This window comes from Rhinatrema bivittatum, chromosome 7 (genome assembly GCF_901001135.1).
Source record: "Rhinatrema bivittatum chromosome 7, aRhiBiv1.1, whole genome shotgun sequence".
In the NCBI taxonomy this organism is placed as follows: domain Eukaryota; kingdom Metazoa; phylum Chordata; class Amphibia; order Gymnophiona; family Rhinatrematidae; genus Rhinatrema; species Rhinatrema bivittatum.
In genome coordinates, this window is record NC_042621.1 from 109,992,836 (window position 1) to 110,018,332 (window position 25,497).

General features: G+C 44.1%; 1 protein-coding gene across 6 annotated transcripts in view; it reads left to right on the forward strand.

The window, feature by feature from the left end:
• Positions 1–25,497, forward strand: part of DOK4 (docking protein 4) — a 186,884-nt gene that overhangs the window by 98,960 nt on the left and 62,427 nt on the right. For all 6 annotated transcript variants that reach the window (XR_003857752.1, XR_003857753.1, XM_029608929.1 and 3 more), the window contains one exon: positions 5,982–6,089. Coding sequence is in view for 4 of the 6 variants with exons in the window: in XM_029608929.1 (XP_029464789.1) it covers positions 5,982–6,089 (108 nt within the window). In the remaining 2 variants the exon portion in view is untranslated. The remainder of the gene's footprint in view (positions 1–5,981; positions 6,090–25,497) is intronic.

The window sequence follows — 25,497 nt, forward strand, 5'->3', positions numbered from 1 at the left end:
ATAAAATTTAACAAAGTGGGTAAAGACAAATACTAAAGCATAAAAAATTAAAGTATTTAAAATGTTCATCTCAGCAAAATCACAAATTTAAGATACTGATGCCAGGTGGGTTTTTTTTTTTGTTTTTTTTTTTAAAGCATAATTTAAGCAGGAAGACTAGAATAGTTCCAATCTGAAACGGTTTTGCTTTTTTTTTTTTTTTTTAGCCTTTAGAAAATGTGTATTTTTAAATGACTAAGACTGGAAATTTCCCATTTTAAAAGGGAAGTTGACTAAGGATGTCTTTCTGTTCCATATCTCCCACATGAATAATCATACTACTGATAATTTGAAGAAAGACACTTGCTTTATTGCCTGAAAGCGTAAAACAAGAGAAGCTGTATGGTGTGGGTGGCTGTCCCTTTGGGAGGACAGAACCTGCAGGAAGGGTGTCATTTCGCCTTCTGATAGGAATGTGGTTTTCTTATTTAATGGTTAGGAGCATCACTTTCACTTTTAGTAAAAGTGAAAAATGCTGCAAGTCTGAAAGCAAGGTGCTTCTGTGAGAGTGTAATGTGTATGTGAGACAGGGATGGTGCTTCTGTATGTGTGTGGTGTATATGTGAGACAGGGAGGGTGCTTAGGTATGTGTGTGGTGTATATGTGAGTCAGGGAGGGTGCTTGTGTGTGTCAATGTGTGTGTGTGAGAGAGATGGAGCATGTTTTTGGCTGGCTTGTGGCTGTGAGAGAGGGCATGTGTGTGATTGAGAGCTTGTGTGAAAGTAAGAGAGAGCGAGAGCATTGTGTGATTGAGAAAGACTGGCCAGAGAGGTGACGTGTGTATGTGTGAGAGAGACTGATCAGGGAGATGACTGGTATGTGTGTGTGTGTGTGAGAGAGAGAGAGAGAGAGAGAGAGACTGGTTGGGGAGATGATTGGTATGTGAGAGACAGAAACTGGTCCTGAGGGTGTGACTGGTGTGTGTGTGTGAGAGAGAGAAGAGACTAGTTGTGGTCCCTAAGGAAGAGGACTGTGAGGACAGCTTCAGCAGCTACTGCTGCTTCTGTTGTGGCCTGCAAGGGAAAGGAGTAAGAGAACTGCTGGAGAGGGTAAGTAAAGGTGGCTTTTTAAGTTCATTTTTCTTGATTGACTACCATTTTAATTATTGGGTAGTATGTGATGTGTCTGCTGTTTGAAATATTTTATTGGTGTTTGGTAAAGCTTTCAAAATTTGCATGAGTCTTTAATTATTGGATATTCTATTCATCAGCTGTTCTGAAATTGTTATTTGTATGATTTTATAATTATGATTAATGATTTATATATATATAAATATATATATATGATTTATATATATATATAAATATATATATATATCTTGATTTTATTGATTTGTTTCACTAGAAATTTTTGTTTTTCCATTGTTACACTGTATAGAGTCTGGCGTGATGCGTTTTACAGTTCAGTTTTTGTCTGCAAATTTCTATTTATACTTTATGTGGCTTTATTCTGTATTTAGTGAGGGTTTGTGTTCTGCATGCAAAGACTGAGGTGAAGCATTCTTTTAGCATGTGGTTTCTCTGTAGGGATCTGTAGTAGCTTGGTCTGTTCTGTTTTTCTGATAGGAGGTGTATTGATATTTTAGATTCTGGTGTAATATTTGTGGAATTCTTTTTCATAGGTGGGGTTGTTATTCTTTCACTGTTGGCAAATAGTACTGTGATACGGGAGGACCATGCTGAAATATGTCACAATAGGTATGATGCCATATGAATTCCAAGATACAAAGTTTTCTTGTTGGCATCACAACAGTGCATGAAATTATCATAACAACTTGTATATTAATTTTACCTGAGAATGTCAATTTTCATGTAAAATATGTTATAAATGCATAATTTAAAATTCTGTATGGGGAGGGGGTGCCAGACTGTAAAGTTTGCCTAGGGTGCCTAATACCCTTGCACCAGCCCTGCAGACACTCTCACACTCACACTCACACACACACACACACACGTGTGCAGGCACTCTCCCTCATAGTCACATACATACATAAAACCCTTCCCATATATACAGATACACACACACACACACCCTCTTATACACACACACATACATACATATGCACACATACCCCCTCTCATATATACACATACACAAAAACCCTCCCATATATACAGATACACACCCACCCTCTCATACACACACATATACATACATATGCACACATACCTCCTTTCATATATACACAAAAACCCTCCCATATATACAGATTCACACACACCCACCCTCTCATACACACACACACACACACACACACACACATTCGCATACATACCTCCTCTCATATATACACATACACAAAAACCCTCCCATATATACAGATACACACACACACACACACTCTCATACTCTCACACATACATACATTCGCACACATAGCCCTCTCATATATACACATACACAGAAATCCTCCCATATATACAGATTCACACACACGCACATATACATTCACACACACGCACATATACATTCACACACATACCCCTCCCATATATACACATACATAAAAACCCTCCCATATATACAGATACACACACACACCCTCTCATACACACACATACATACATTCACACACATACCCCTCCCATATATACACATACATAAAAACCGTCCCATATATACAGATACACACACACACCCTCTCATACACACACATACATACATTCACACACATACCCCCTCTCATATATACACATACACAAAACCTCTCCCATATATACAGATACACACACACACCCCCTCTCATACACACACATATACATACATATGCACACATGCCTCCTCTTATATATACCCACCCCACCATCATATGCACACACACACAAGCAGGCTGCCTCATACACATCACACACACAAATTGTGCCTTGACTCATTCTTCTACCACCACCGACCTGGGCTCTGGCGGCAGCCCATGGCCTCCTTTACCATTTTTTTGACCACCAATGGCTTGGGTTCTGGCGGCAGTTCACAGCCTCTTTTTTTTTTCCTCTTGGCTGTCACTCTCTCGGGTTCTGGCGGCGACCCTTGGGCTTCTCTTCCATTTCTTCAGCCAGAGCTGTAGCCAGGCAGTTTGGCGCCTCTGGCCAAGTGAAAATCTGCGCCCTCCCCTTTCCACAAGACATGACACCACGAGCTGGGAGATTCTGTTCAATGTTTGTACAGCAATGCTCATGGCCAATGCCCTAGGAAAACTTCATAGCCTTGCACCCCCCACCCCCCCACCCCATCACACCCTCCTCACACACAATTAAAAATTATGCATTTATAAGACAGATTTTACAAGAAAAAGAGCATTCAAAGCACAGTCTTCTAAGGTAAAAATATCACTTACAATATGTATATTATATGTACATGCACTGCTGAGGTGCCAATCAGAAAACCCTGCAAAAAAGCAAGAGACACTTGGAATCTCTATGGTATTAGGTCTACTGCAATGCATCTTGGGAATGGACGTGACCCTCAGAGAGCCATGAGAAAAAAGAATTTCTATATGAAATAGCACTAACTGCCAGCACTCAAACAGCAACAACCCTACCTATGAAAGTTAATACTGCAAATATTACACCAGGCCTAAAATAGTAATAAACCCCCTATTAGTAAAACAGAACAAGCCAAGCTGCTATAGATCCCTGCATAGAAACTACACACTAATGGAATAACTCACTTCAGTTACACATGCAGCACACAGATAGATCCTCAATACAGAATAGAGAGACCATACAATATAAACAGAAATGTACAGACAAAAACTAAACTGGAAACTGCAACAAACCAAATTCTGTATGCACTGCCACAATGTGAAAACAGAAACATTACTATTCCTCATAAAACAAAATTAGTAAAACCATACCAATAAAAAGAATAATTCAAAACAATAGAATAACATTCAATAATTTAAAAAATCATATAAAAATATTCCAAACATCAATAAAATAGTTCAAAACAGACACATCAAATAACACCCAGCAATTAAAATAAGGATTTTAAAAAATTCCCCATTATCCATACCTTGGAACTTTTGATTTCTAGATGCCCTGAAATTGTCATGGATTAGCAGGCAGAGAGTGACTGGGGTAGTTGTGCCGCCACATGCTCTCTGTCACTACCCCAAATACATACACATGTGCTCTCTCATGCTCACAAACATGCACACATGCGCGCTCTCTCTCTCACATATATTCTGTCTCCCACGCACATGCACACATGCTTTCACTCTTCCATACACAAGTACACATGCTCTCTCACTCTCACAAGCATGCACACATGCGCTCTCTCTCTCCCACATATATCCTCTCACTCTCCCATACATATGCACATATGCTTTCTCTCCCTCACACAAGCACACACTCTCTCACTCTCCCATACACATGTACACATGCTCTCCCTCACTCTCCCATACACATGTACACATGCTCTCCCTCACTCTCCCACACACATGCACATGTTCTCTCACTCTTTCACACACAAGCACACATACTTTCACTCTCCCATACACAAGCACACATTCTCTCTCTCACTTTCCCACACACAAGCACACACACTCTCTCTCACTCTCCCACACACATGCACACATGCTCTTTCTCATTCACTTCCTCCTTGACCTAGCAGGCAACAGCGATCTCCTTCTTCAGCCCCCATGGCCAAGGGAACGACTTCCGGCCACAGGGCCGCGCCAGCATTGGATTACTTCCGGCAGGGGCGCTCCTCTTCTGAAGTAGAGCAGTCCCGCCGAAATTGTCGGAGTGGAAAGTGAGGCCTTAGTAAATGGAAACCGCAGGGCGGCCCCGCCAGAATCAGCAGCATTGCCAGCAGGGCCGCGCTGCTTTTCCACTTAGCAAGGCCGTGCTTACCACGCCGTCACTTTCGATGGGGCAGTGCTCTTTTTTTCTCTTCTGTTTCTTCAGCCGCCGCCAGCTTAGGCTCCGGTGGCGACTCGTGGCACCTCTTTTATTCTTCAGCCACCAGCAGCAGGATGGCTAAGCTGTGGCCCCGCAGGTTTCTCTTTGGGCTGCAGCACCAGCAGATCCTCTTCTTCTCTTCCGCCGAGAAGTAAAAAAAAAAAATTTAAAAAAATGCATAATAAAGCCAGGGTGAGGCGGCTGTGGCAGGAAGGTTTCAGGGGGCAATTTTGCCACCTCAAACTCTTGCCGCCTGAAGCGGCCGCCTCACCCTGCCTCATTATAGAACCGCCCCTGAGTGAAGGATTTCTTTTTTCTTGTTTAACCATTGCTTTCTTTGGGGTCAAGTCCCCACCCTTTCTCTCCTCTGCCTCCTCAGCCTGACCTTAAACTTGCCTGTTGACGCTACTTCAATTTGTGCTTGGAGAAGACAATTTTTGAGAACAATCTTATCCAGCTGAATCCGTATTTCCACAGGTAGATGGCCCTGGATGGACAATTGTTCTCAGGGTGGGTAGAAGCGCGTGCCGAGGGCTTCACGCCGCATGTACTTGTAGCTGGATTAGAACCAGGCGTTCCTGGGGAGAGGAGGGGGTGTTTAGCTAAAGGGAGTAAACAGCATGCTGATCATTAGGTGTTCAGAGGTAGCCCTGCTGCTTTGTCCCCACTCCGCTGCCCGCACAAGCAGCGAGGACAGGCGTATGCAGGCACTTTTGTACGCGAGTGTGCTCGCTACCACCTGCTTAGGTGCCCTACGAAAATCATCTACAAGGTGCGCACATTACAAAAGTGCCTGAATATTTCTTGCAAGGCCACAGGCTGTTCAGAAATATCCCGGGATGTAAATGGATTTCCAGGAACCTTTTTTTTTGGGGGGGGGGGGCTGTTAAGTGCTGTCTATGCTTTGACATTTGTGGAACATGCTCTTGTCTCTTCTTCCCTCTCCCTTTCTGTCCCGTGGAATTGCCTTCACCTCCTGTCCTGCCCCAGCGCAGCTGAGAGCTTGCTGCCGTCTGTCTGGATAATGCCTGACGTCTCTTTCAGATCTACCGCCGGTGCTGGCTTGTGTTCAGGAAGTCCTCCAGCAAGGGGCCCCGGCGGCTGGAGAAGTACCCTGATGAGAAATCTGTGTTGCTCCGCGGATGCCCTAAGGTTAGCCCAAGTCTCCTCTCTCTCTCTCTTTTCTACCTTCCTTCCTGCACTGCCAGAGTCCTGCCTCCTCCTGCTCATCCCACCCTGGTCCTCTGCAGTACGGGCTCCCGGGCTCTTTCCCTGCAGGGAGAGGGTGGGCTGGGAAGGATGGCGAGCACTTCCCTGGCACGATCAATAGCGTCCTCCCCCTGCGGAAATGCCTAGGGGGGGGGAAAAAGCTGAGAAGGAAGGATGCCTACAATCCTCTCAGTGAGAATTTCCTTATGCTGGGAGAGGAGAGAAGTCAGAAACTGACAGGAGCAGATTCCCAGTATTATAGCTGTAACCAGTTTGGTGGTATTGGGGGGGGGGGGGGGGAGGGAATGGGTGCTGGGGGTCATCGACAACATTTACTGAACCTTTTCATCAATCTCTATTTTTTTATTTATCTATTTTCCCAGCAGGACTGACCTATTCCAGTCCTTCAGCACTGCTTACGGTTCTTCTTTTCTGGATATTTGCAGTGAATGTGCATGAGATATATCTGCATGCATTAGATCTAATTTAAAGCAGCAGTAGTGACTAGGGGACCTCAGCTTGCCTGCTTCTTGTTTCTTTCTTTGTGGGTCTAATTACTAGAACTCTTGTGTAATTTTTTTTTTTTTTTTTAAATAAAAGGTAGGTACTTTATTGTTACTGTCATTCTCATTATGGGCACATCCTGCTTTTTGTTCCAAAATATCCTTCTCTAAGTCGTCTCTTCACCTGTTCATGTTATATTCATATATATATATATATAATGTGCTTTATAGAGCACGTTTTCCAAAGGGCGCTTGACCAGGGAGTTACATGTGCAATTGTGGGCAGGTAAACTGAGCAGCATATTTCCAATACCCAGCTAGGCAAACTGCACAGTGCTTCCAGTCTGCCTCTAGCCATATAAACATCTACATGCATAGTGCAGGTCTCTGCACATGTACTTTGGGTGCCTGCATTTTCTATGCGTGTAGATTTGAGCGCCCTAGAGTTTTCATGCATGGAAATGAGGGGCACTTATGGCAGAGAAGGGCCTGAAACCCAGCTCCCAGAGGGAACTCCAGCTCCTCGCAGAGCCGATCCTCTGCCAGGAAGAGATACCGCTCCCCCTGGATGGCAGAAGGACATCCTCCTTGGCAAGCTTTCCTCTGGCACTGTGACCCTGCTGATTACCTTCGGGAGCTGGAGGACCTAATAAAAATAAATGCTGGGAACTGCGACTAAAAGGACCCAGACTGACTCAACCTGATGCAAGCATCACTGGTGCCATTTGCTGGTAAGTACAGTGACATATACAGTATGTGCTCCAGCTTTTACTTTAGCAAACCCCATATCCTATTTATTAAGCATTTTTACCATAGACCCAAAATGAGAAAACTGTTAGTAAATGACCCCCTGTGACAGTAAATGACAGGAATGATACGTCTCAATACACACACACACACACACACACAACTTTCCATGCTGCTGCATGCATCCAGTACCAATGCTGACATGAGATCTTGCTAATATTTTAATCTACACTGGAATTCTGAATATGTAACTTAAGCAGAAGTGATCATCTTTTCAAGAACTCTGTGCTTTTTTTTATTGTGTTGTACTTAGTCTCTAGAATCTCTCTCTCTCTCTCTCTCTTGTTTTTAGGCCTGCCATCTTTTGCTACTTTTATCTCTTCGGTAGTCCTTCTCTGGACTGTCTCCACTCTGCATATCTTTCTGCCTTCCAGAACTGGACACAAAACTCCAGGAGAGGTCTCACTAATGATCTATACAAAAGAAATTATTATATTCACCTAGAGTACTGGGTGTGGTTCTGGAGGCTTTACCTCTGGAAGGCTATAGACAGAGTCAAGGCAGTCCAGAGAGAGGCTACCAAAATGGTGTGGACTCCGCATCAAACGTCACATGCAATTATACTAAACGATCTAGAGGAGAGACAGGGAAGATATGATACAGACATTCAAATACCTGAAAAAATAAAAAATAAGAAGTCAACCTTTTTCAGTGGCAAGAAAGTTCTAAAACAAAGGGTCATGCTAGGCTCCAAGAGGAGTTTTGATGGCAGGTGTCGTGGATGCACAGAATGTCCCTCTCGGGGAGGGGCGTGGAATCCTGCACAGTCAGCAGACTTCAGGAAGGCATAGGATGAGCAGAAACGATCCTTAGTTGTGGAAGAGGGAATGAGATAGTGGAAGCTATTGACATTGTAAAGCTAGGAGGGTAGCCTTGGTACCAGAAGATTACAATTTGAAGGTAAGGAAGAAAGCAAAAAGGTTGGTAGCTAGGTTGGTCTAGCAGGCTACCAGTGGCATGTTGAGTGCAGCCAAGTCTTGTCTGCTTGGAGGCACATCCAAGAAGGGGGCTGGATGTTTGAGCAACAGCCACGCTAATATTGCAGCTATTTAAATTATTTCAAAGTTTCATGGTTAGGCATGAGAAGGGAAAAGATGATGGATTTGAACTAAATAGGGGATCTTGTATATTCATCTATCCAAGATGGTGGGGTACAGAGATAAAGTTGTCTTGGATAAGGACTGATATCTTACATGTGGTCGTGCTCTATTGCTGACAGCTGTGACATATCCTTAGCAGTGTGAAGGGGAATAACTGAGCAAAATGGATGGGTTAGTTGGCCCTTTTCTGCCACCATCTTCTGTAGGGTTAGATTTCTAAGGGTTTAGGTGTCTAACTTTGAGAGTTGGAATCCTAAATCAGCCTATTTGAAAATTATGCTGGCTGAGCCAAAACGTGTGTGGGCCAGGGCAGGTAAGTACCATAGCTAGCTAATGCTAAGATTTTGTGTTAATTTGCCGGGTTTAGGTTCCTAACCATGTGTGTACCAATAACTGACCTACATCTTGCCAGCTAACATCCCATCAACTCCTCCACTCCAACCCCCGGCAGCTGAACGGTAAAGAAGCCCCACCAGACACCGCAGTCTCTTTCCCTCTCTCTTCTCTGAAGCCCCCCATTTTTTAAAATATATCCCAGTCCCTTTGACCCGGTGCTCACCTCCCCCAATTCCTATTCAAGTTCCTGATTGTACTTCTTGCTTGGCATCCCACTCAAGTACCCAATGGATCTCCCCTCCTGCCTGGTATCCTGTTCGTTCCAGCTCATCTCCCACCTCCAGCCTGGCATCCCACTCAAGTTGCTGACCAATCACCTCTACTCAAGTTTCCACCCACCCAGACCTCCCCTAGCTTTCTGCACAACCTATTCCCCTCACCCTGAGCCTATCCAGAACCCTCCACCATGCTGGCTGGCAGGAGTAGGCATGCTTACTTCCTGCCTGCCCCAGGGCTAAAGTTTGAATGGTGCACCTCTTACCAGTGGCACTCAAACCTTGGTGCTTAAGCAGGAAAGAGGTAAGCATATTTCCTTCAGCCGGCTAGAACAGGGGAGATTTCCAGATGTTCTTAGAGACTAGAGGGTGGTGGGAAAAGATAGGGGAGGTCTGGATGGAAGGGGACACATATAATTTTTTTTAAAAATAAATAAACTTGAGGGGGGATGATTGCATATTTAAGTGAGACGTTGAACTAGACTGGGGGTGTGTGACTGAGTGAGATTCTGGAGAGGTGAGCGTCAAGTCTGGGGATGGGGTGTATTTTTAAAGATCAGAGCTTCTTGGAAGGGAGGGCGTATGATCTTGGCAGAAGAGTTCTTTATGTTAGAAAACTTAACTAAATTTAGGAACTCCAGTTTGAGTGGCCTAAACCTAGGCACCCTTTTGAAAACCTATCCATGTGACCTCCAGGCCAGACCTCAGCCCCAGGGACAGGTCGCCACTGAAGGAGATTTCCCCTTTGTGAACCCCTTTCTGGACAGTAGAAAGAGTGATTTTATGGTTAGGGTGAGAAGGTAAGTCTCAATGGGAATTTGAGCCCGGTTGGGGTTGTCTTAACTTGCATAGAAGCACAGAACATTATAGCAGATAAAGACCCTACTGCCCATCCACATCTCCTGTTCAGCTTTCTACCTTCCTAGTCATTGCAGATCGTTTGTGCTCGTCACATGAATTTTGCTACTGCCCTCGTCTCCACCACCTGCACCTCCACAGAGAGGCTGTTCCATGCATCCACCACTCTTTATTTATTTATTTATTTATTTATTTAGGTTTTTTGTATACAGACATTCTTGTAGAAATTACAAATCACATCGGTTTCCAGAGAACTATAGTTACCATTTCAGAGCAAATGGAAAGATATTTTCATACGTGTTTCTTACAGAAACAAAATAAATCATTGCACCTTGGCGATGAATAATAGTGTTGTGTCGTATATGAGAGTTGGTTTCTATAGAAATTCACACTCACACACGTGCATTATGGAAACGTTTGCGATATGGAGTCATATTTATAGCCAGCATGTGTGCAAGTGTTTGAAAGAGGGCCTGTGTGCTGCTTTAGACAGGCTATTTCTTCAATGTGTTTTGTTTACTCTCATGCCTTTTTTTTTTTTTTTATGACACAGATGCTGCAAGCTTTCACATAGCTGCCCCAAAGATCATCTCTTCCTCCTCTTCCTCTTTGCTACATTTTCTCCTCCTTCGGCTGGACCCCTGGATCCCTCCAGTGTCTCCATCTCATCCCCTGCTGCCCTGGATTCTTCACCCCGTATACTTTCTCCTGCTTCGGCTTCTTCGATTCGTCCTCCCGCCATACGTTTTCCTTTCCCCAGGGCAGAGTTTAAATACCTCCCGTTAGTGAGAGAGGTTCTCCCATATCTTTTTTTTTTTTTGGAGGAGGAGGTCCCTCCGCCCAGCAAGCCTCAGACGTGCAGGAAAGCAGCTCTCAGCTGTTCAGGCTGGCCCTCCTATAGAAGCAGAAAGCAGCGCTGAGACAGCTGAAGGTCCCTTTGGATGGCAGTGCATTCAGGTGAAGCTGAGCAGGCCAAAGTACAGAGCATCGCTGGCCGGAGCGATTGGGCTCTGCTCCTGAACAGAGCGTAAGGTCCTAAGCACCAACTTCCAAAGGGCCAGAGCCCAGGTGAGTTGGCACAGTGGTGAGTGTGTGCATGGCTTATTCCTAGAGCTTCTGTTTATAGGTTTTAACTGATGTGACACTGCCAATGGAAAAAAAATAATAAAATAGGTGTTTATTGGGAAAACACCAGAAAAATCACCACTGCCTCTAGTACTCTCTCACTCCTTCCATTACATGCCTTGGATCCTCCACTCTGTTTTTGTGTATTTTCTATGCTTATGACAGCTCAGTTGCACAAGTTTTGTTTGGTTTTTTTTTAACAGTAATGGGCCTCCGTTCTCCTCCTTGCACTGGCTCTGCTGCACAGCTGTTCCCAGTGGTGAGCAGGCACTCGCGTGCGCCTGATTAAGGTCCAAGCACTTCTCTGTAGTGTCTGGTGGAGGAATTCACTAACCGGTGGGCAGTTTGTGGAGCTGGGTCAACTACAAATGACTTGGTACCAGGTTCCCCGTGAACATGTAGTGCACTACAGGGAGGGGAGGCTCAGCTTATCCCAGGCTGACGGAGGCTTCATGGCACTGCAGTATCATTCTCTTTAGGGGGATTCTGACTTGGAGGCGTTCAGTCATTATCCCACCGTAATTTTGTCCCATTGGCTCCACAGCCAAGCACATACACCAAACATCTGAACTGTATTTATTCTAATGTTTTTGTATTCCACGATTCCACAATTATGTCCAGTGCAGATGACATCTAAACATACTGAGCAGGAGGTCAGAAGAGTAAAAGGACAGGATGAACAAGGGTTGGAGATTTTAAGAGTGGTAGGCATGGGGGTGGGGAGGAAAGGCTGGTGGGCAGAGTGGGGAGCTGGGGATTTGTGGGAGAAGACTGCTGGGACTGGGGGTTTTTGGGGGAAAGGGGCTGGGGTCAGTGGTGGGGTATTTTCTGGTGACTGGGGGGATGTGAGTGCTGCTTACTGGGAGAAGTGTGAGCTTTGTTATGTTATGGCAGTACCTTTGTGTTACATAAATGTTTGTATTTGATTTAAACAGAAAAGGTACTGATAGTACCTCTGAAAACACTGATAAACACAGATTTTGAATAGAACAAAAGGGAGTCTTTTCACAAAAGTCCATTAGGGATTTAGGTAAAGCAAGGAAATAACGCTTCCTTTGTAAATTTATTAACTACAGTCCCCTTGTTGGTTATTGACAAAGTAACATAAAATATATCAAATACATTTAAAGTACTTTACATTAGCATCCCTACTCCCGTAGCAATCTTAAATAACTAACAGCACAATAATAAGATGCAGACAGAAGCCCAGCAGTGAGATGGGGGCTAGCCAGTGTTTTGCATTGAGTGCCACATATATGATCATCTACCAGTTGGTGAGAGGTTGTATGTATGCACCCAGTGCAAAGAGTTCTTGGCTGTCAGAAAATGAGTCCGATCTGGAGACTTAGAGTGTCAGACCTGAGGCAGCCAGAGAGGTATACAGAGGAGGCCTTCCTCGACGTAGTAGAGCAGTCCCACTTCCACGCTGGCAGCCTGGGTGTTTCTTCGAAGGAGCAAGGTGACCTGCAAGGAGATCATCACCCTAGTGTGGCAGGAAATGATTGTGTAGCTAGGACCTGACCTCCGGCTGATGATGCGATATTCTCTTACACCAAGGATATGTCTCTAGGGGCATGTGCCCAGGAGGGAAGGGTTAGGATGGCTGTTGTAGGTGGTGATTCAGTGCTTAGGAATATAGATAGCTGGTTGGCTGGTGGGTATAAGAATCGCTTGATAACTTGCTTGCCTGGTGCAAAGTTTGCACCCCTTAGCATCTCCTAGATAAGATTTTAGATAGTGCTGGGGAGGAGCCAGCTGTCATGTAGCACCATGGTGTGGAAGGGAGGTTCTGGAAGCTAAATTTAGGCTTTTAGGTAGAAAGTTGAAATCAAGAATCTTGGGGGTAGCATTCTCAGAAATGCTGCCCATTCTGTTCACAGGGCCACGGAGGCAGGCAGAGCTCCGGAGTCTCAATGCATGGATGAGACGATGGTGCAGGGAAGAGGATCTTAGGTTTGTTAGGAACCAAGCAACATTTTGGGGAAGAGGCCTTCACATTCACCAGAGCGTAACTAGGTTGCTGGCACTAACATTTACAGAGATAGAGCAGCTTATGGAAAGTTGCTGAGAAGTGCATGATTCAGAGAGAGGTATCTTCAAAGGTACTGGCATAATGGGCAAGTTAGAATCTCCCAATAGGAGGGACTGTGATGGAGGCAGAAGTAGCCTGGGTACCCTTCAATAAAGATCTTACAGAGATAAATCATTCCAAACTGCCCATTTTATCTGCTAGGCAGATAAATACAGTTAAAAAAAAACATACATTGAATAGTCGGGATGTCTAAAAATAAGATTGGAGAGCTGGAAAGTATGGCACCAAACAAAGATGCAGATATAACAGGCATCTCAGAGAGCTGGTAGAAGGAGGATAACCAACAGAACACTGTGATACCGGGCTGCAAATTATATCGGAATGGTAAGCCAGGTCAGATTCATGGAGGAGTGGTGCTATATGTTAAGCACGGCAAGGAATCAAACAGGCTCAAGTTCCTGCAAGAGACCAAACGCACTGTGGAACCTTTATGGATAGAAATCCCATGTGTAAAGGGGAGGAATCCAGTGGCGGGGGGTCTGCCAGGCCACAATGAAGAGGCAGACGGCGAAATGCAGACAGAAATTAGGAAAGCTAAAAAACCCCAAAAAACTGGGCTACCCAATAATAATGAGAGATTTCAGTCCCCCCAGGATTGGCTGGGTAGCTGTATCATCAGGACATGCGGAGGAGGTTAAGTTTCAGTGTGCCACGCATGACCGCTTCATGGAGCAGCAGGCCGAGGAACCCCCACAAGAGAAGGGACTGCTCTGGATCTAATCCTCACTGCAGTGGTAGGGCTGCTTGGCAGTAACGATGATATCATAATCAGCAATTTAACGATGAGCTAGAGCCAACATAGATGTAGCAAAGGCAAGCCTGCTCTTACAAAGCTGTTAAATGTTTTTGAAGGCGTTACCAGAGTTGTGGACAAGGGCGTGTCAGTTGTGACAGAGTGTTATCTACATTTTCAGAAGGGTTTTGGCAAAGTCCATCATGAGAGTGCTAATCAGGAAATTAAAGTCATGGGATAGGGGGCGCTGTCTTATTGTGGATTAGTAACTGGCTAAAGGATCGGAAACAGAGAGCAGGACTGAATGGTAATTTTTGTCAATGGAAAAAATAAAATAGTGGGACGCCCCAGGGATCTTTTCAGTATATGTATAAATGATCCAGAAAAGAAAGAGACGAGTGAGGTGATCATATTCACAGGTAACACAAAATTGTTCAAAATTGTAAGCTCACTAGCCAGTTGTGAGGACTAGCAAGAGGACCTCATGAGACAAGGGGACCTGGCATCTAAGTGGCAAATAAAATTTAATGTGGGCAAGTGCAAAGTGATACAATAGGGAAGAATAATTCAAACTAGAGCCACACAATGCTGGGTTCCATACTAGGTGTCACCACCCAGGAAAACAATCTTGGAATTATTATACACAATACTTTGAAATCCTTAGCCCAGTGCTCAGTGATCATCAAAAAAGAATTGTAGGTATTAGGAAAGGAATGGAACATAAAACTGAGGATATCATAATGGTTCTGTATTGATCCATGGCACAATCGTTCTCTGACTATTGTGTACAGTTCTGGTCTCCCCATCTCAAGAAAGATATTGCAGAGCTAGAACAGGGACAGAGAAGGGTGGCTAAAATGATAAAAGGGATGGAATGACTCCTCTATGAAGTGAGGCTAAACAGGTTAGCCTGGAAGAGTCGGCTGAGAGGAAATATGATAGAGGTCTATAAAATCATGAGTGGTGTGGCGTGGGTAAAATAGGGAATGGTTATTTACCCTTTTCAATAGTACTTTCACTAGGAGACACTCCATGAAGATAATAGGTAGCACATTTAAAACAAATTGGAGAAAGTATTTCTTCTCTTGGTGCATAATTAAACTGTGGAATTTGTTGCCAGACAATTTAGTGAAAGCAGTTAGCATAGCTGGGTTTAAAAAGGGTTTAGACAAGAAAAGTCTACATTAGCCATGTAGACATGAAAAAGCCAATGCTTACTCCTAATGATGAGCAAGAAGGATTGGATCTATTCTTTGGGATACTTCCGGGTACTTGCCACCTGGCTTGGCCTCTGTCAGAGAGAGGATACTGGGCTTGATGGACCCTTGGTCTGACCCAGAACGGTGGTACTTATGTTTTTTGTGTGCTCAAAGAAGCTCTAATTAGCTGGAAAATAAACCTATAATTTATAAGCCTCTAAAAATAGAAGCCCTACTTATAATCCTGAACCAATAGGCTGTACACATTAATGAAGCTGGAAGCTCACCAGAGCAATTTCACATCCTATTTTAGGAGGTGCTTGTCATAATTTGTACATTACAGGTCTCCTTGGGCCTATATTTTTGAATATTTTATCCCCTAGTTCTTATTGATTGTAAATAGTTATTAATAAATGTTTTTAATTGTTTGGAAAGCATTTGTCTGGTATTCATTTTTAGGTAAGTGCAAGGAATAGAAATAGTTGCTAATGTACAGAAACAACACACAATCACTAATCATCACATTTGTAGAACATAGAGGTTTTGAATCATTTGAAAGTAGGGTTGCTAATTAGCTCCAGATTTTCAGGACAGATTGATCCAGTCCTGGTTTTACTGCACTGCATGTAGGGATTTGTAGTCTTGTTTTTCTAAAGATTGCAATAGGAAAGTCAGATCTACAAGTCCCTGCATGCAATGGGAGAAAACTAGAACTGGATCAGTCTGTCCTGAAAACATGGATCCAGCTGGCAACCCTGTCAGGAAGATTGTGAAGATTCAGAAAGTGTTCCACAAGAACCAGGCGACCAGGATTGAAGTGAGCTCTCTGAAAGACCACCAACTCAGAGGAGCAAGGGAGCCTGGTACAGTGAAAGTATACCTAGAAAGCTGGATAGATGATAAAGTCACACTATTAGTAAATAAAGCGTAATGATGACAATGCATCCTTGGATGAGTTGTAGCTAAAAATCTAAAAGGAGCCTTAGAAAAGAGTTAGGCTCAATTGGCTGCCCCACAGAAAAAAATGGTGCCTGCCTCTAACTATGGCCCAGGGCCAGAAAGGAACTGCTGAGGCCATTGACAAGGCTGGTCCCTGAAAGACCCACCAAGAAGACAGCAAGAGGCAGGGAAGGGAAGGAGGCTGAAGTGAGGGAAGGAGGAAGACTGAAGAGGAGAGGGAGAAGAAAGGGAAGATTTGAGGATCCACAAGTTATAGGGGACAAGAAAACCAATTTGGACACAATAACATTTTACCTTTAAAAAAAAAAAACAAGAAAGAAATCATGAGAAACCCTTATCTACATGGATTGGAATGGGTAAACACAAATCAGTTGTTTATGCTTTCAAAAATTACAAAGACTAGTGGACATGCAATGAAGTTACTAGGTGATGCATTTAAAACAAATAGGAGAAAATACTTTTTTACTCAACGCATAATTAAACTCTGAAACTTGTTGCCAAAAGATGTGGTAAAAACTCTTAGGGGCAGATTTTCAAAGGGTTACGCGCGTATATTATGCGCGTAACCCCGAAAACCCGCTCCTGCACACTCTGAGCCTATTTTGCATAGGTTTGGCGACGCGCGTATGTCCCAGGGCTTCAAAAAGGGGGTGGGGCATGGGCGGGGCGGTCTGGGGGCAGGGCCGGAGCCTCCAGGCACGGCGGTCATTTGCTGCTGGGCGCGGGGATCATAGGGCGGCCATTGGCCGGCGTGCGCAACCTACACCTGCCCGGAGGCAGGCGCAACTTGGATAACAAAGGTATGGGGGGGTTTAGGTGGGGCTGGAGGGTGGGTTAGGTAGGGGAAGGTGGGGGGGGGGGGCGCGGAAGGAAAGTTCCCTCCGAGACCGCGCAATTTCGGAGTGGCTTCGGAGGGAACAGGGAAAGCCATCGGGGCTCCCCTAGACTCAGCGCGTGCAAGGTGCACAAGTGTGCACCCCCTTGCACTCGCCATCTCCGGATTTTATAACATGTGCACGGCTGCGCACGCATGTTATAAAATCGGGCATAGATTTGTGCGTGCCGGGTTGCACGCACAAATCTACGCCCGCACATAGTTATTAAAATCTGGTCCTTAGTGTAGCTGGGTTTTAAAAAATGGTTTGGACAAGTTCCTGGAAAAGAAATTACAAAACATTAAAGTGGACTTGGATTGGAAATCCACTGTTTGTCCCTGGGATAAGCAGCATGGAACCTTTTGAACTTAGGGATCCTGCAAGGTACTTGTGACCTGTTGGAAACCTTTGGTCTGACCCAGCATGGCAAAACTTATGTTCTTATGTACATAAACCAAGTATTGATTTTGGGGTTTGTATCTCCAAACCATTGTTAGGAGTGTGCAGCGTTTTTTGTTTTGTTTCATGTTGTTTGTTGCTTGATTTCATTTTTTAAATGTTTTTTTTTCCATTTTTCCCTAATTTTGGGGCGGATTTTAAGAGCCCTGCTCGCCGGTGCGCCTATTTTACATAGGCCTACCGGCGCGTGCAGAGCCCCGGGACTCGCATAAGTCCCGGGGTTTTCCGAGGGGGGTGTGTCGGGGGCGGGCCCAATCCGTGCGGCGTTTTTGGGGCGGGGCGTAGCGTTTCGGGGGCGGGTCTGGGGGCGTGGTTACAGCCCGGGGCGGTCCAGGGGCGTGGCCGCACCCTCCGGACCCGCCCCCAGGTCGCGTCCCGGCGAGCTAGCGGCCCGCTGGCGCGCGGGGATTTACGTCTCCCTCCGGGAGGCGTAAATCCCCCGACAAAGGTAAGGGGGGGGGTTTAGACAGGGCCGGGGGGGGTGGGTTAGGTAGGGGACGGGAGGGGAAGGTGAGGAGAGGTCAAAAGAAAGTTCCCTCCGAGGCCGCTCCGATTTCGGAGCGGCCTTGGAGGGAACGGAGGTAGGCTGCGCGGCTCGGCACGCGCCGGCTATACGGAATCGGTAGCCTTGCACGCGCCAATCCAGGATTTTAGTGGATACGCGTGGCTACGCGCGTATCTACTAAAATCCAGCGTACTTTTGTTTGCGCCTGATGCACCAACAAAAGTACGCCAAATCGCGCTGTTTGAAAATCTACCCGTTTGTGCTTAGTGTGTACTAAGTCCAGTTAGTGTGCACTAGCGGAATTTAGTGTGCACTAACACAAAACTCAAAAAATAAAAATTCTGCATTTCATGGTTCCAGTGAATTGAAACAAAATAGACAATATCATTGACATTGTCTATTTTGTTTTAAACAAATGCACTTCCCTACTTGCCAGCTGTTCCCTTGTGGCATGATTTGTGACAACCTGAGCCTGATGCATTCAAGTACCAGAGTATTACTTTCAGACACTAAAAGCTGCAAATACAGTAACCACAGTGCATTGGATGTGGCCTTGCTAACAGGCATAGGTCTTCGTTCTTCCTCCAGGAACAGGGTGCCTTGGCAGCTCAGCTTCATGTGATGAAAAGATACAGCATCTGTGTGAAAAAGAAAACTACCATTGAGAGAAGGCGGTTTCCTATTTTGTTGCTTATATTCTACAACGTGTCCACTAACTCAGCTGTCGAATAAGCTTATTTGTTTATTTATTATTTATTTATTTAAGAATCTTATAGCCTGCAAATTCACCACAGTTCACTGCAAGTAACAAATAAAACATTCATATTAAAACTGTAACAATACAGTTAATAAAATAATACAAAAACAGTAGCACAAAACAAATTCATCAATCAGCTTATTTTGCATGCTAATGATCATCATTCTGGATAAGCTTATAAAAATAAAAACATTTTGAATTTCTTTCTAAACAGCTTATAATCATTTTCTAGCTGCAAATCTAGAGGCAACGTATTCCACAATACAGGTCCATTAACTGAAAAAGCCTTTGACCGAGAGCACTCCAATCTAAAATCTTTTCTTGAAGAAACTCCCACACTAGTGAATTTGCACTGTTATGCGGCAAAAAAAAAAAAAAGTTTCATTTACATCCTAGTCTAATGCAAGAGGAAGCAATTAGATATTAGAATCTAGTTTGGATAGCTGCCCAGGATTTCAAAGTTTAAGGTAAGAACTGTGGGGCCGATGCAATTATGTGCGCTGAAAGCGGGCGCTAACTTTTCAGCGCCTGCTTTTTTAACGCACATATGGGGCCCGCAAGGGGGGCGCCATGCAATATTCAAATTAGGGGGTCGCGCTAGGAAGGAGGCGCTAGGGTCACTTGCGCGACCTTAGCGCCTCCTTCCTAATGTGACCCGCCGCGGCTGCCGGTTAAGAAGACGGAAACCGGTAAACTCGGTTTGGGTTTTCATAACCGGCCTGTCGTGCCAGTAATGAAAACGGCCGCCGAGTTTATCGGTGGCCGTTTTCATTACTAGCAGATGGCCGGTTATGAAAACCGAGGCTGAGTTTACTGGCGTCAGTCTTCATAACTCGGCGGTCTGCCAAGTTATTTTTATTTTTAATTTTTTTAAAAAAGAAGTACAGAAAAGCAGATTTTTCTGCTTTTCTGTACTTATTTTCAATGCGCTCAGGTATTAACGCCTGCTCCAGGCAGGCGTTAATACCTGAGCGATAAATGTGCGTCTGAGACGCACATTTATCTTTTTGCATTCGGAGTGAATGAGTAATAGGCTCATTCACATGCATTTGCATGTGATGAGCGCTCTCTGACGCGCGTTAAGTAGGCTCTAATCTCCCTATTGCATTAGGGGGTGGATTAGCGCCTATTTATCCCGTGTCTGACTGCGGGTTATACAGTGCATCGGCCCCTGTGGTTGCTGTGTTAATCCACTTGGATATGTAGAAATAAGGATGAACAAAGAAGCTGTAGGTGATACCTTCTTATCAGACACCAGGTCTGTGAAGAAACAGCTCAGTTACATTGGATTTAAAGAGTGGATCTTAGGCAGCCTGCATCTTCCATTCCTGCTCTGTAAAGGGAAGGGGCGAGTTGGAGCAGTTTCTTTTGCTTTTGTTTCAAAGCGTTTGATCATCCAGATTTGAAGTGTTTTGCTGTTCTTGTGTACTCCTAAATTTCCCTTTAAGTACCTGATTGTTAAGTGAGTGATCTTCCCAAGAGAAAAGTTCACCTCCTGAGCTGTCAATCTGTTTGCAAGGTTTTATTTGATGTCTCTGAAGATTGACTCTTGTCTTTAACTTTTGGCCTGTTTCATCGATGGGGCATCCTTCTTCACGTTTTTTGCATTGGATTCCGTATGCTACTGCGATCCCGGCAGGCCTGCGGATTTTCGGGGAGGGGGGGGGGGGGAGGGGAAGGGTTTGACTTGGAGTTGTGCGAGGGGGAGAGAGAATGAGCTTGAAAGGGGGGGGGGCAGAGGTCGATATGTTTAAAAAAAAATTTTGAAAGGGGAGGAGGGGAGTTGGTGCTGCTCCTCAGTCCAATGTGCCTCAACTTGATTGCAATCTTTTGGGGGGCTTGGTGGGAGGGGGGGATCAAGCACAATGCCCAATATTAATGTAACACATTTATTCGGGGGGAGGGGGGCAGGGAATCAGGCCTGTTGGCCCGCATACGTTTTTGTTTTATTTCTTTTTTTGGCACTTAACTGATTATATAATTTGCATGTAGCCACTTAAGGTATAGTTATGCAGGTGCACATTCCTGGATTACTTTATATGACGTTTATTTATTACATAAAATGTACTGAGGTTGAATCAGACATCGAAAGAAATGTCATGGACTACATATAAAGCAATTAAAGGTAAATAACCTAGGTAAGGTTCTCACCAAGAATAATTAGACCTCAGTTGGGATACTTCTCATTTATAGAAATAAAATAACACAAAACATCACGTAAATGTATCAAGGAGCTCTTCTAACAAGTGGAGCCAGTTCTCCTGGAGCTAATGAGCTGACAAAGGGCTGGAACTGGTGCCATCCTGAAGAAAACTATTAAAGCTTTTGTGGCTCATAGAACGCACATTTACTACCCTGAAATGTAAATTCACATTTACAAGGAAACCTGACTAGGAAAGAAGCTCCTAAAGCCATCGCTCCCTGCTTCTGATTCAGATTTTAAATAAATCAGGACACTCTGTGACCCCAGAAACTCATTCTGTGACCCCAGAAACTCATTCTGTGACTCCAGAAACTCACTTTGTGACCCCAGAAACTCATTCGTTTAGCACAGAAAAACATTTTTAAAGTCCTATTCTTGTCTGGCTCCAGAGCAAAGGTTACCAACAAAGTTGCTCTTGAAATAGCCCCTGAGTGGGAATCCTGTAAAATGGATCAGATCTCTCAGGCCTATCCCCTCTGGAGCCAGTAGGCAGGCACAATACTTTAGCAGGTGGTGGAACAGATTCTACAGGGATCTTCACATATTCTAAAGAAAACCTCTTTAACATGTCCATAGAAGATACAAAAAGGAAATTTTAGGAAAATTCAAAATTCGTAGATTGAATCTTTTACTTTGGCTCTCAGTATTCTTTAATTTGCAATGGACTGTGGCTTTATCTTTAATCAAAGCTATGTCACATCCCTGAAGCTCTTCAAACTACTTCTGCAACTGAACTTTCCCAGTCCCAGAGTCATCAATCACCTGTGTCTGTGTATTCAGCTGACACGATAAGAAAGCAGAAATAGATAATACACTATTCAGTCTGAGACAGGGGGGCCTTCTCCAGATCAACCACCGCACTCCATAAATTATCCGGGCACGGGAGAAGGAGAGAAGGGAAGGAGCAACGCTTCCAGCCAGCAGGAGAGTACTAGCGCTCTTCCCCTCCCGGCTGGTGTCATTGCCCTGGGACTGTCTCTTCCCTTGAATCTGTGGGTACGACCAGTAGCAGGCAGCCAAAGGGGAGCAGAGTGGGGGCACAGAGGATGTGATAGACAGCCATCTTTCCTCGGGGTCTGTAAGTCCCCCTTTCTTGCCATACATTTCAAGAAGTGTTGAGATGTGGCTCTTTGTGAGAGGGTTCTCTTTGTTTTGTTTTTTTAATGTCATTTTACTTCACCCATCAGAGTCCATTGCATCTCTTCTCTTGGCGCAGTCAGCTCTTGACAATGTTGTGACTCCCTCTAATCAAGAGAGGGAGAGAGAAAGCCACCTCTTAGAGGAATGGATTTCTCAGTTCTGATAGTCAGGGAGGACAGTCATCAGCAGGGGCTTTGATTTCAGGTGCACTCTCTGAAATGCTGTTTGCTCTGGTTGTTTCTTTTGATGGGACAGTCTCTGCTGGAGGGCGTCACTTGGATGCCTCCTGACCAGTGTGTTCAAGACCTTAATTCTCCCTGAAAAATCTTTAGAAGCTCCTGGACAACTTCAGACTTAACCAGCTATATTCAAACATAGGCCTAGATTTACCTATGTCGCAGGGCTCCCTGAATCGTGCGCTAATGGGGGGCGGGCCTGCGAATAGCACCCAATAGCTCCTGCGAATAGCACCCAATAGTGCCATCATAAAAGGTGGTGCTATTGGGCATGATGTCCTTGCAGCGTCCGCCCCGACTCCTCCTCTTCCGGGGCAGACCCCGCCCTGACTCCACCCCTTTTTAGCTATCGCATGCGCTAGCTTTAGTAAATAACCCCCATAGCTGGGTAGATTTGAAAGTTATCCAGGAAACTTAAATATGGGTATATTTAGTGAGTTATCCCGCAGACGATCCCTGGTAACTTATCCGTTCATGCTTTTCTAAATATTCACCTTGTAGAGGGGACAACTTTCAGAAGTGTAAGGCCTGTGAGTACTTTTTACTTACAGACTTTATGCCAATTTTCAAAGGGGAAAAACTACATCCACAGTCCTGCACTTGCTATTTGTACAGTTACTTTTTCCAGGAAAATATCCACATGTACTTTTGAAACTTCAGAGGGTACCACATGTAGGGGCTAGCTCCTTCCCAACCCCACCCCTGGAACACGTCATGAAGTTGAGTACGTGGTGACGCAACAAATGTAACTTTACTCACACAGATAGAGTAGGCAATTTTCAAAGAGCCCATTTCTGCATATAAAACACTGCTCCATGCGAGAAAATATTTTTGAAAATTGCCCTCCCAGTGTTTCATTGTGGATTGTGTTTTCCTCTGTTCACTCTGTGTATGTCTGTATGTTCCCATGTTCATTTTCTGGAACACCTGTTGAAAACTAGTAGAGCTCTTTTCTGCATTGTCTATAAGATATTGCAGCAACTGATTCTCCGGAACCTTTCTAACAGGGCTGACGAAACATTCGAGGTTACCTTGCTCTGTTCAGAATATATCAGTTTTCTTTCATAGGATGCTGGGTAGCTGAGAGCTAGTTTGGTTGCACCAAAGATAAGATGCAGACAAACATAGGGTTCGCCTAAGTTAGGATGACTTTGTTGTTTTAGTTTCAGACATTGTTCATCTTTTCTGCCAGCATGTCTTCCTCCTCTACTTTGGGGTTTCTCCTTGCTTAGGTGTTCCTTATCATCTTCCTCCTCTGTCTCCATATCTACATCTTGCTCAGTTTCCTAAGATGGTGGTTTAGTTCACGTGACTATTAGACAAGGTCCCCGCAAAGCAAGAACAGCAGCCATTTTTTTTTCACTTTAACTGAGCTGCTTTTTGTACACTTTTTTCACAAGATGGAGACTATATTATTATATAAAATGGCAACTATATTATATTACTGGAAATTGTATTGCTAACAAAAGAAAAAAGTACCAGAACACACAATCTAAAGCTTAGAACATTTCAGAAGATTTTCAGAGCCTAAGATAAAAATGTAGACATTTCAAAGCTGACAAATCGTTTATACTTACTGAATGTTTTGGGTTTTCAGCATAATTGTACTCTGGCTTTTCCTTTCTGTATTTTCAATAATTGCATTATTTTGTTAACCTTCTCACTTCCTTTGGGATTATGTACATAGATACCCACAAGCAAGGAGGGGGATGTGTGACACCAACTAAATCTGTTCTTCAGATCAGGAGCAAAAAACCAATCCTTGAGCAATGCTTGGGATCAGAGGGATCTTCATCCCTCCATGCTTCGTACGGTATGGGTGACTCTTGTACTCCACGACCGTTTGCTTGCCATAGGTTCCCACAAACCATAATAAAGAAGACTGCATTTAATTGGCCATCAATTAACAATATTTAAACAAGAGCCTTACCTATTTCCCAAAGGTTAGGTTAGTCAACAGATGGGCAGACTGGATGGGCCATACAGTCTTTTTTTCTGCCATCAGGTTTCTAAGCACTCACATCTGAAACCAGAGCAAGTCTGTATCAAAGGGCTGAGGACTAGATAGAAAAATGCAGTCATACCTCTTGAATATGTCTAATGATTATACACAGTTAGTTTCTTATTTTATGGGTAGTTTTCAGCTTAATTTATAGCTGTTATGGATGTGAAAAGAGCATGCATAACGGGCATCCAGTTATCTGCACACTTTCCTCATTATCATATTAAGCGCGGGTAACTTTTAGAACTACTCAGGTAATCATCTGCAAAGGATTGAGAACAGATTGGCTTGCACTGGTAAGAAAGCTGCTCTTATCTCTGGAGGAGATTGATTGACCTCCTCATCACTGAAATTAGGAAACATGAAGGAAAATCTTTCTGGCGCTGCTTCCATGACAATGAATGCTTACCAGAAGCAAAATAAAAATGGCAGAAAAATCACAAGGAGAGTTGATAGCGCCCACCACCATAATAGGGAAGCTGAGGATTTGAAGAGAAAATGGAGGGATCTGCAGAAATGAAGCCAAGGAGAGACATGAAGTAAATCTCCTTGAACCTGCTGCCAATCACCATGCAGAGAAAGTGCATCTCGGAGATGATGAATGAGTTGATTATATGCAATGGGTTGGTAGCTGGAATAGCTATGAAACAACAAGGGCTGAAAGTAAGTACAGTTTTTAAGGTCTTGGAATTAATATATCTATACATATTTGAATCATAGCATCGGTCTATATAACCTGCCACATTCCATCTGTTATACCAGGCCATAGAGCACAGTTGATATCAAGCTTTCCCTTCATCTGTTTTCAAATAAGCATCTCTGGGGATCTCCCATGCCCTCTAAAACTCAGCTCCTGTGTTAGCTTCTACCATCTCCACTAGGAAGGTATTCTGCTCCTTTTCTGTGAAGGCTTTTTTCCTATGTTGGCTTCTGAGTTTAGCTCCTACAATTTTCTTATCAAGACCTCTTGATTTCTAATGTTTGCCAATTACATAGAGAAATGTCTCTTTTTCTGATTAGTTATTAGGATATATTTATCATACTGGTGTCGGGCAAAATGGCAGAAGCTATTCTGAAGAACAAAGTTACTGGCCATGTAGATAGACACAGATTAACGGGGCAGAATCAACATGGATTTAGCAAAGGGGAATCTGTTATATTTTTGAAGGAGTTAATAAACATATGA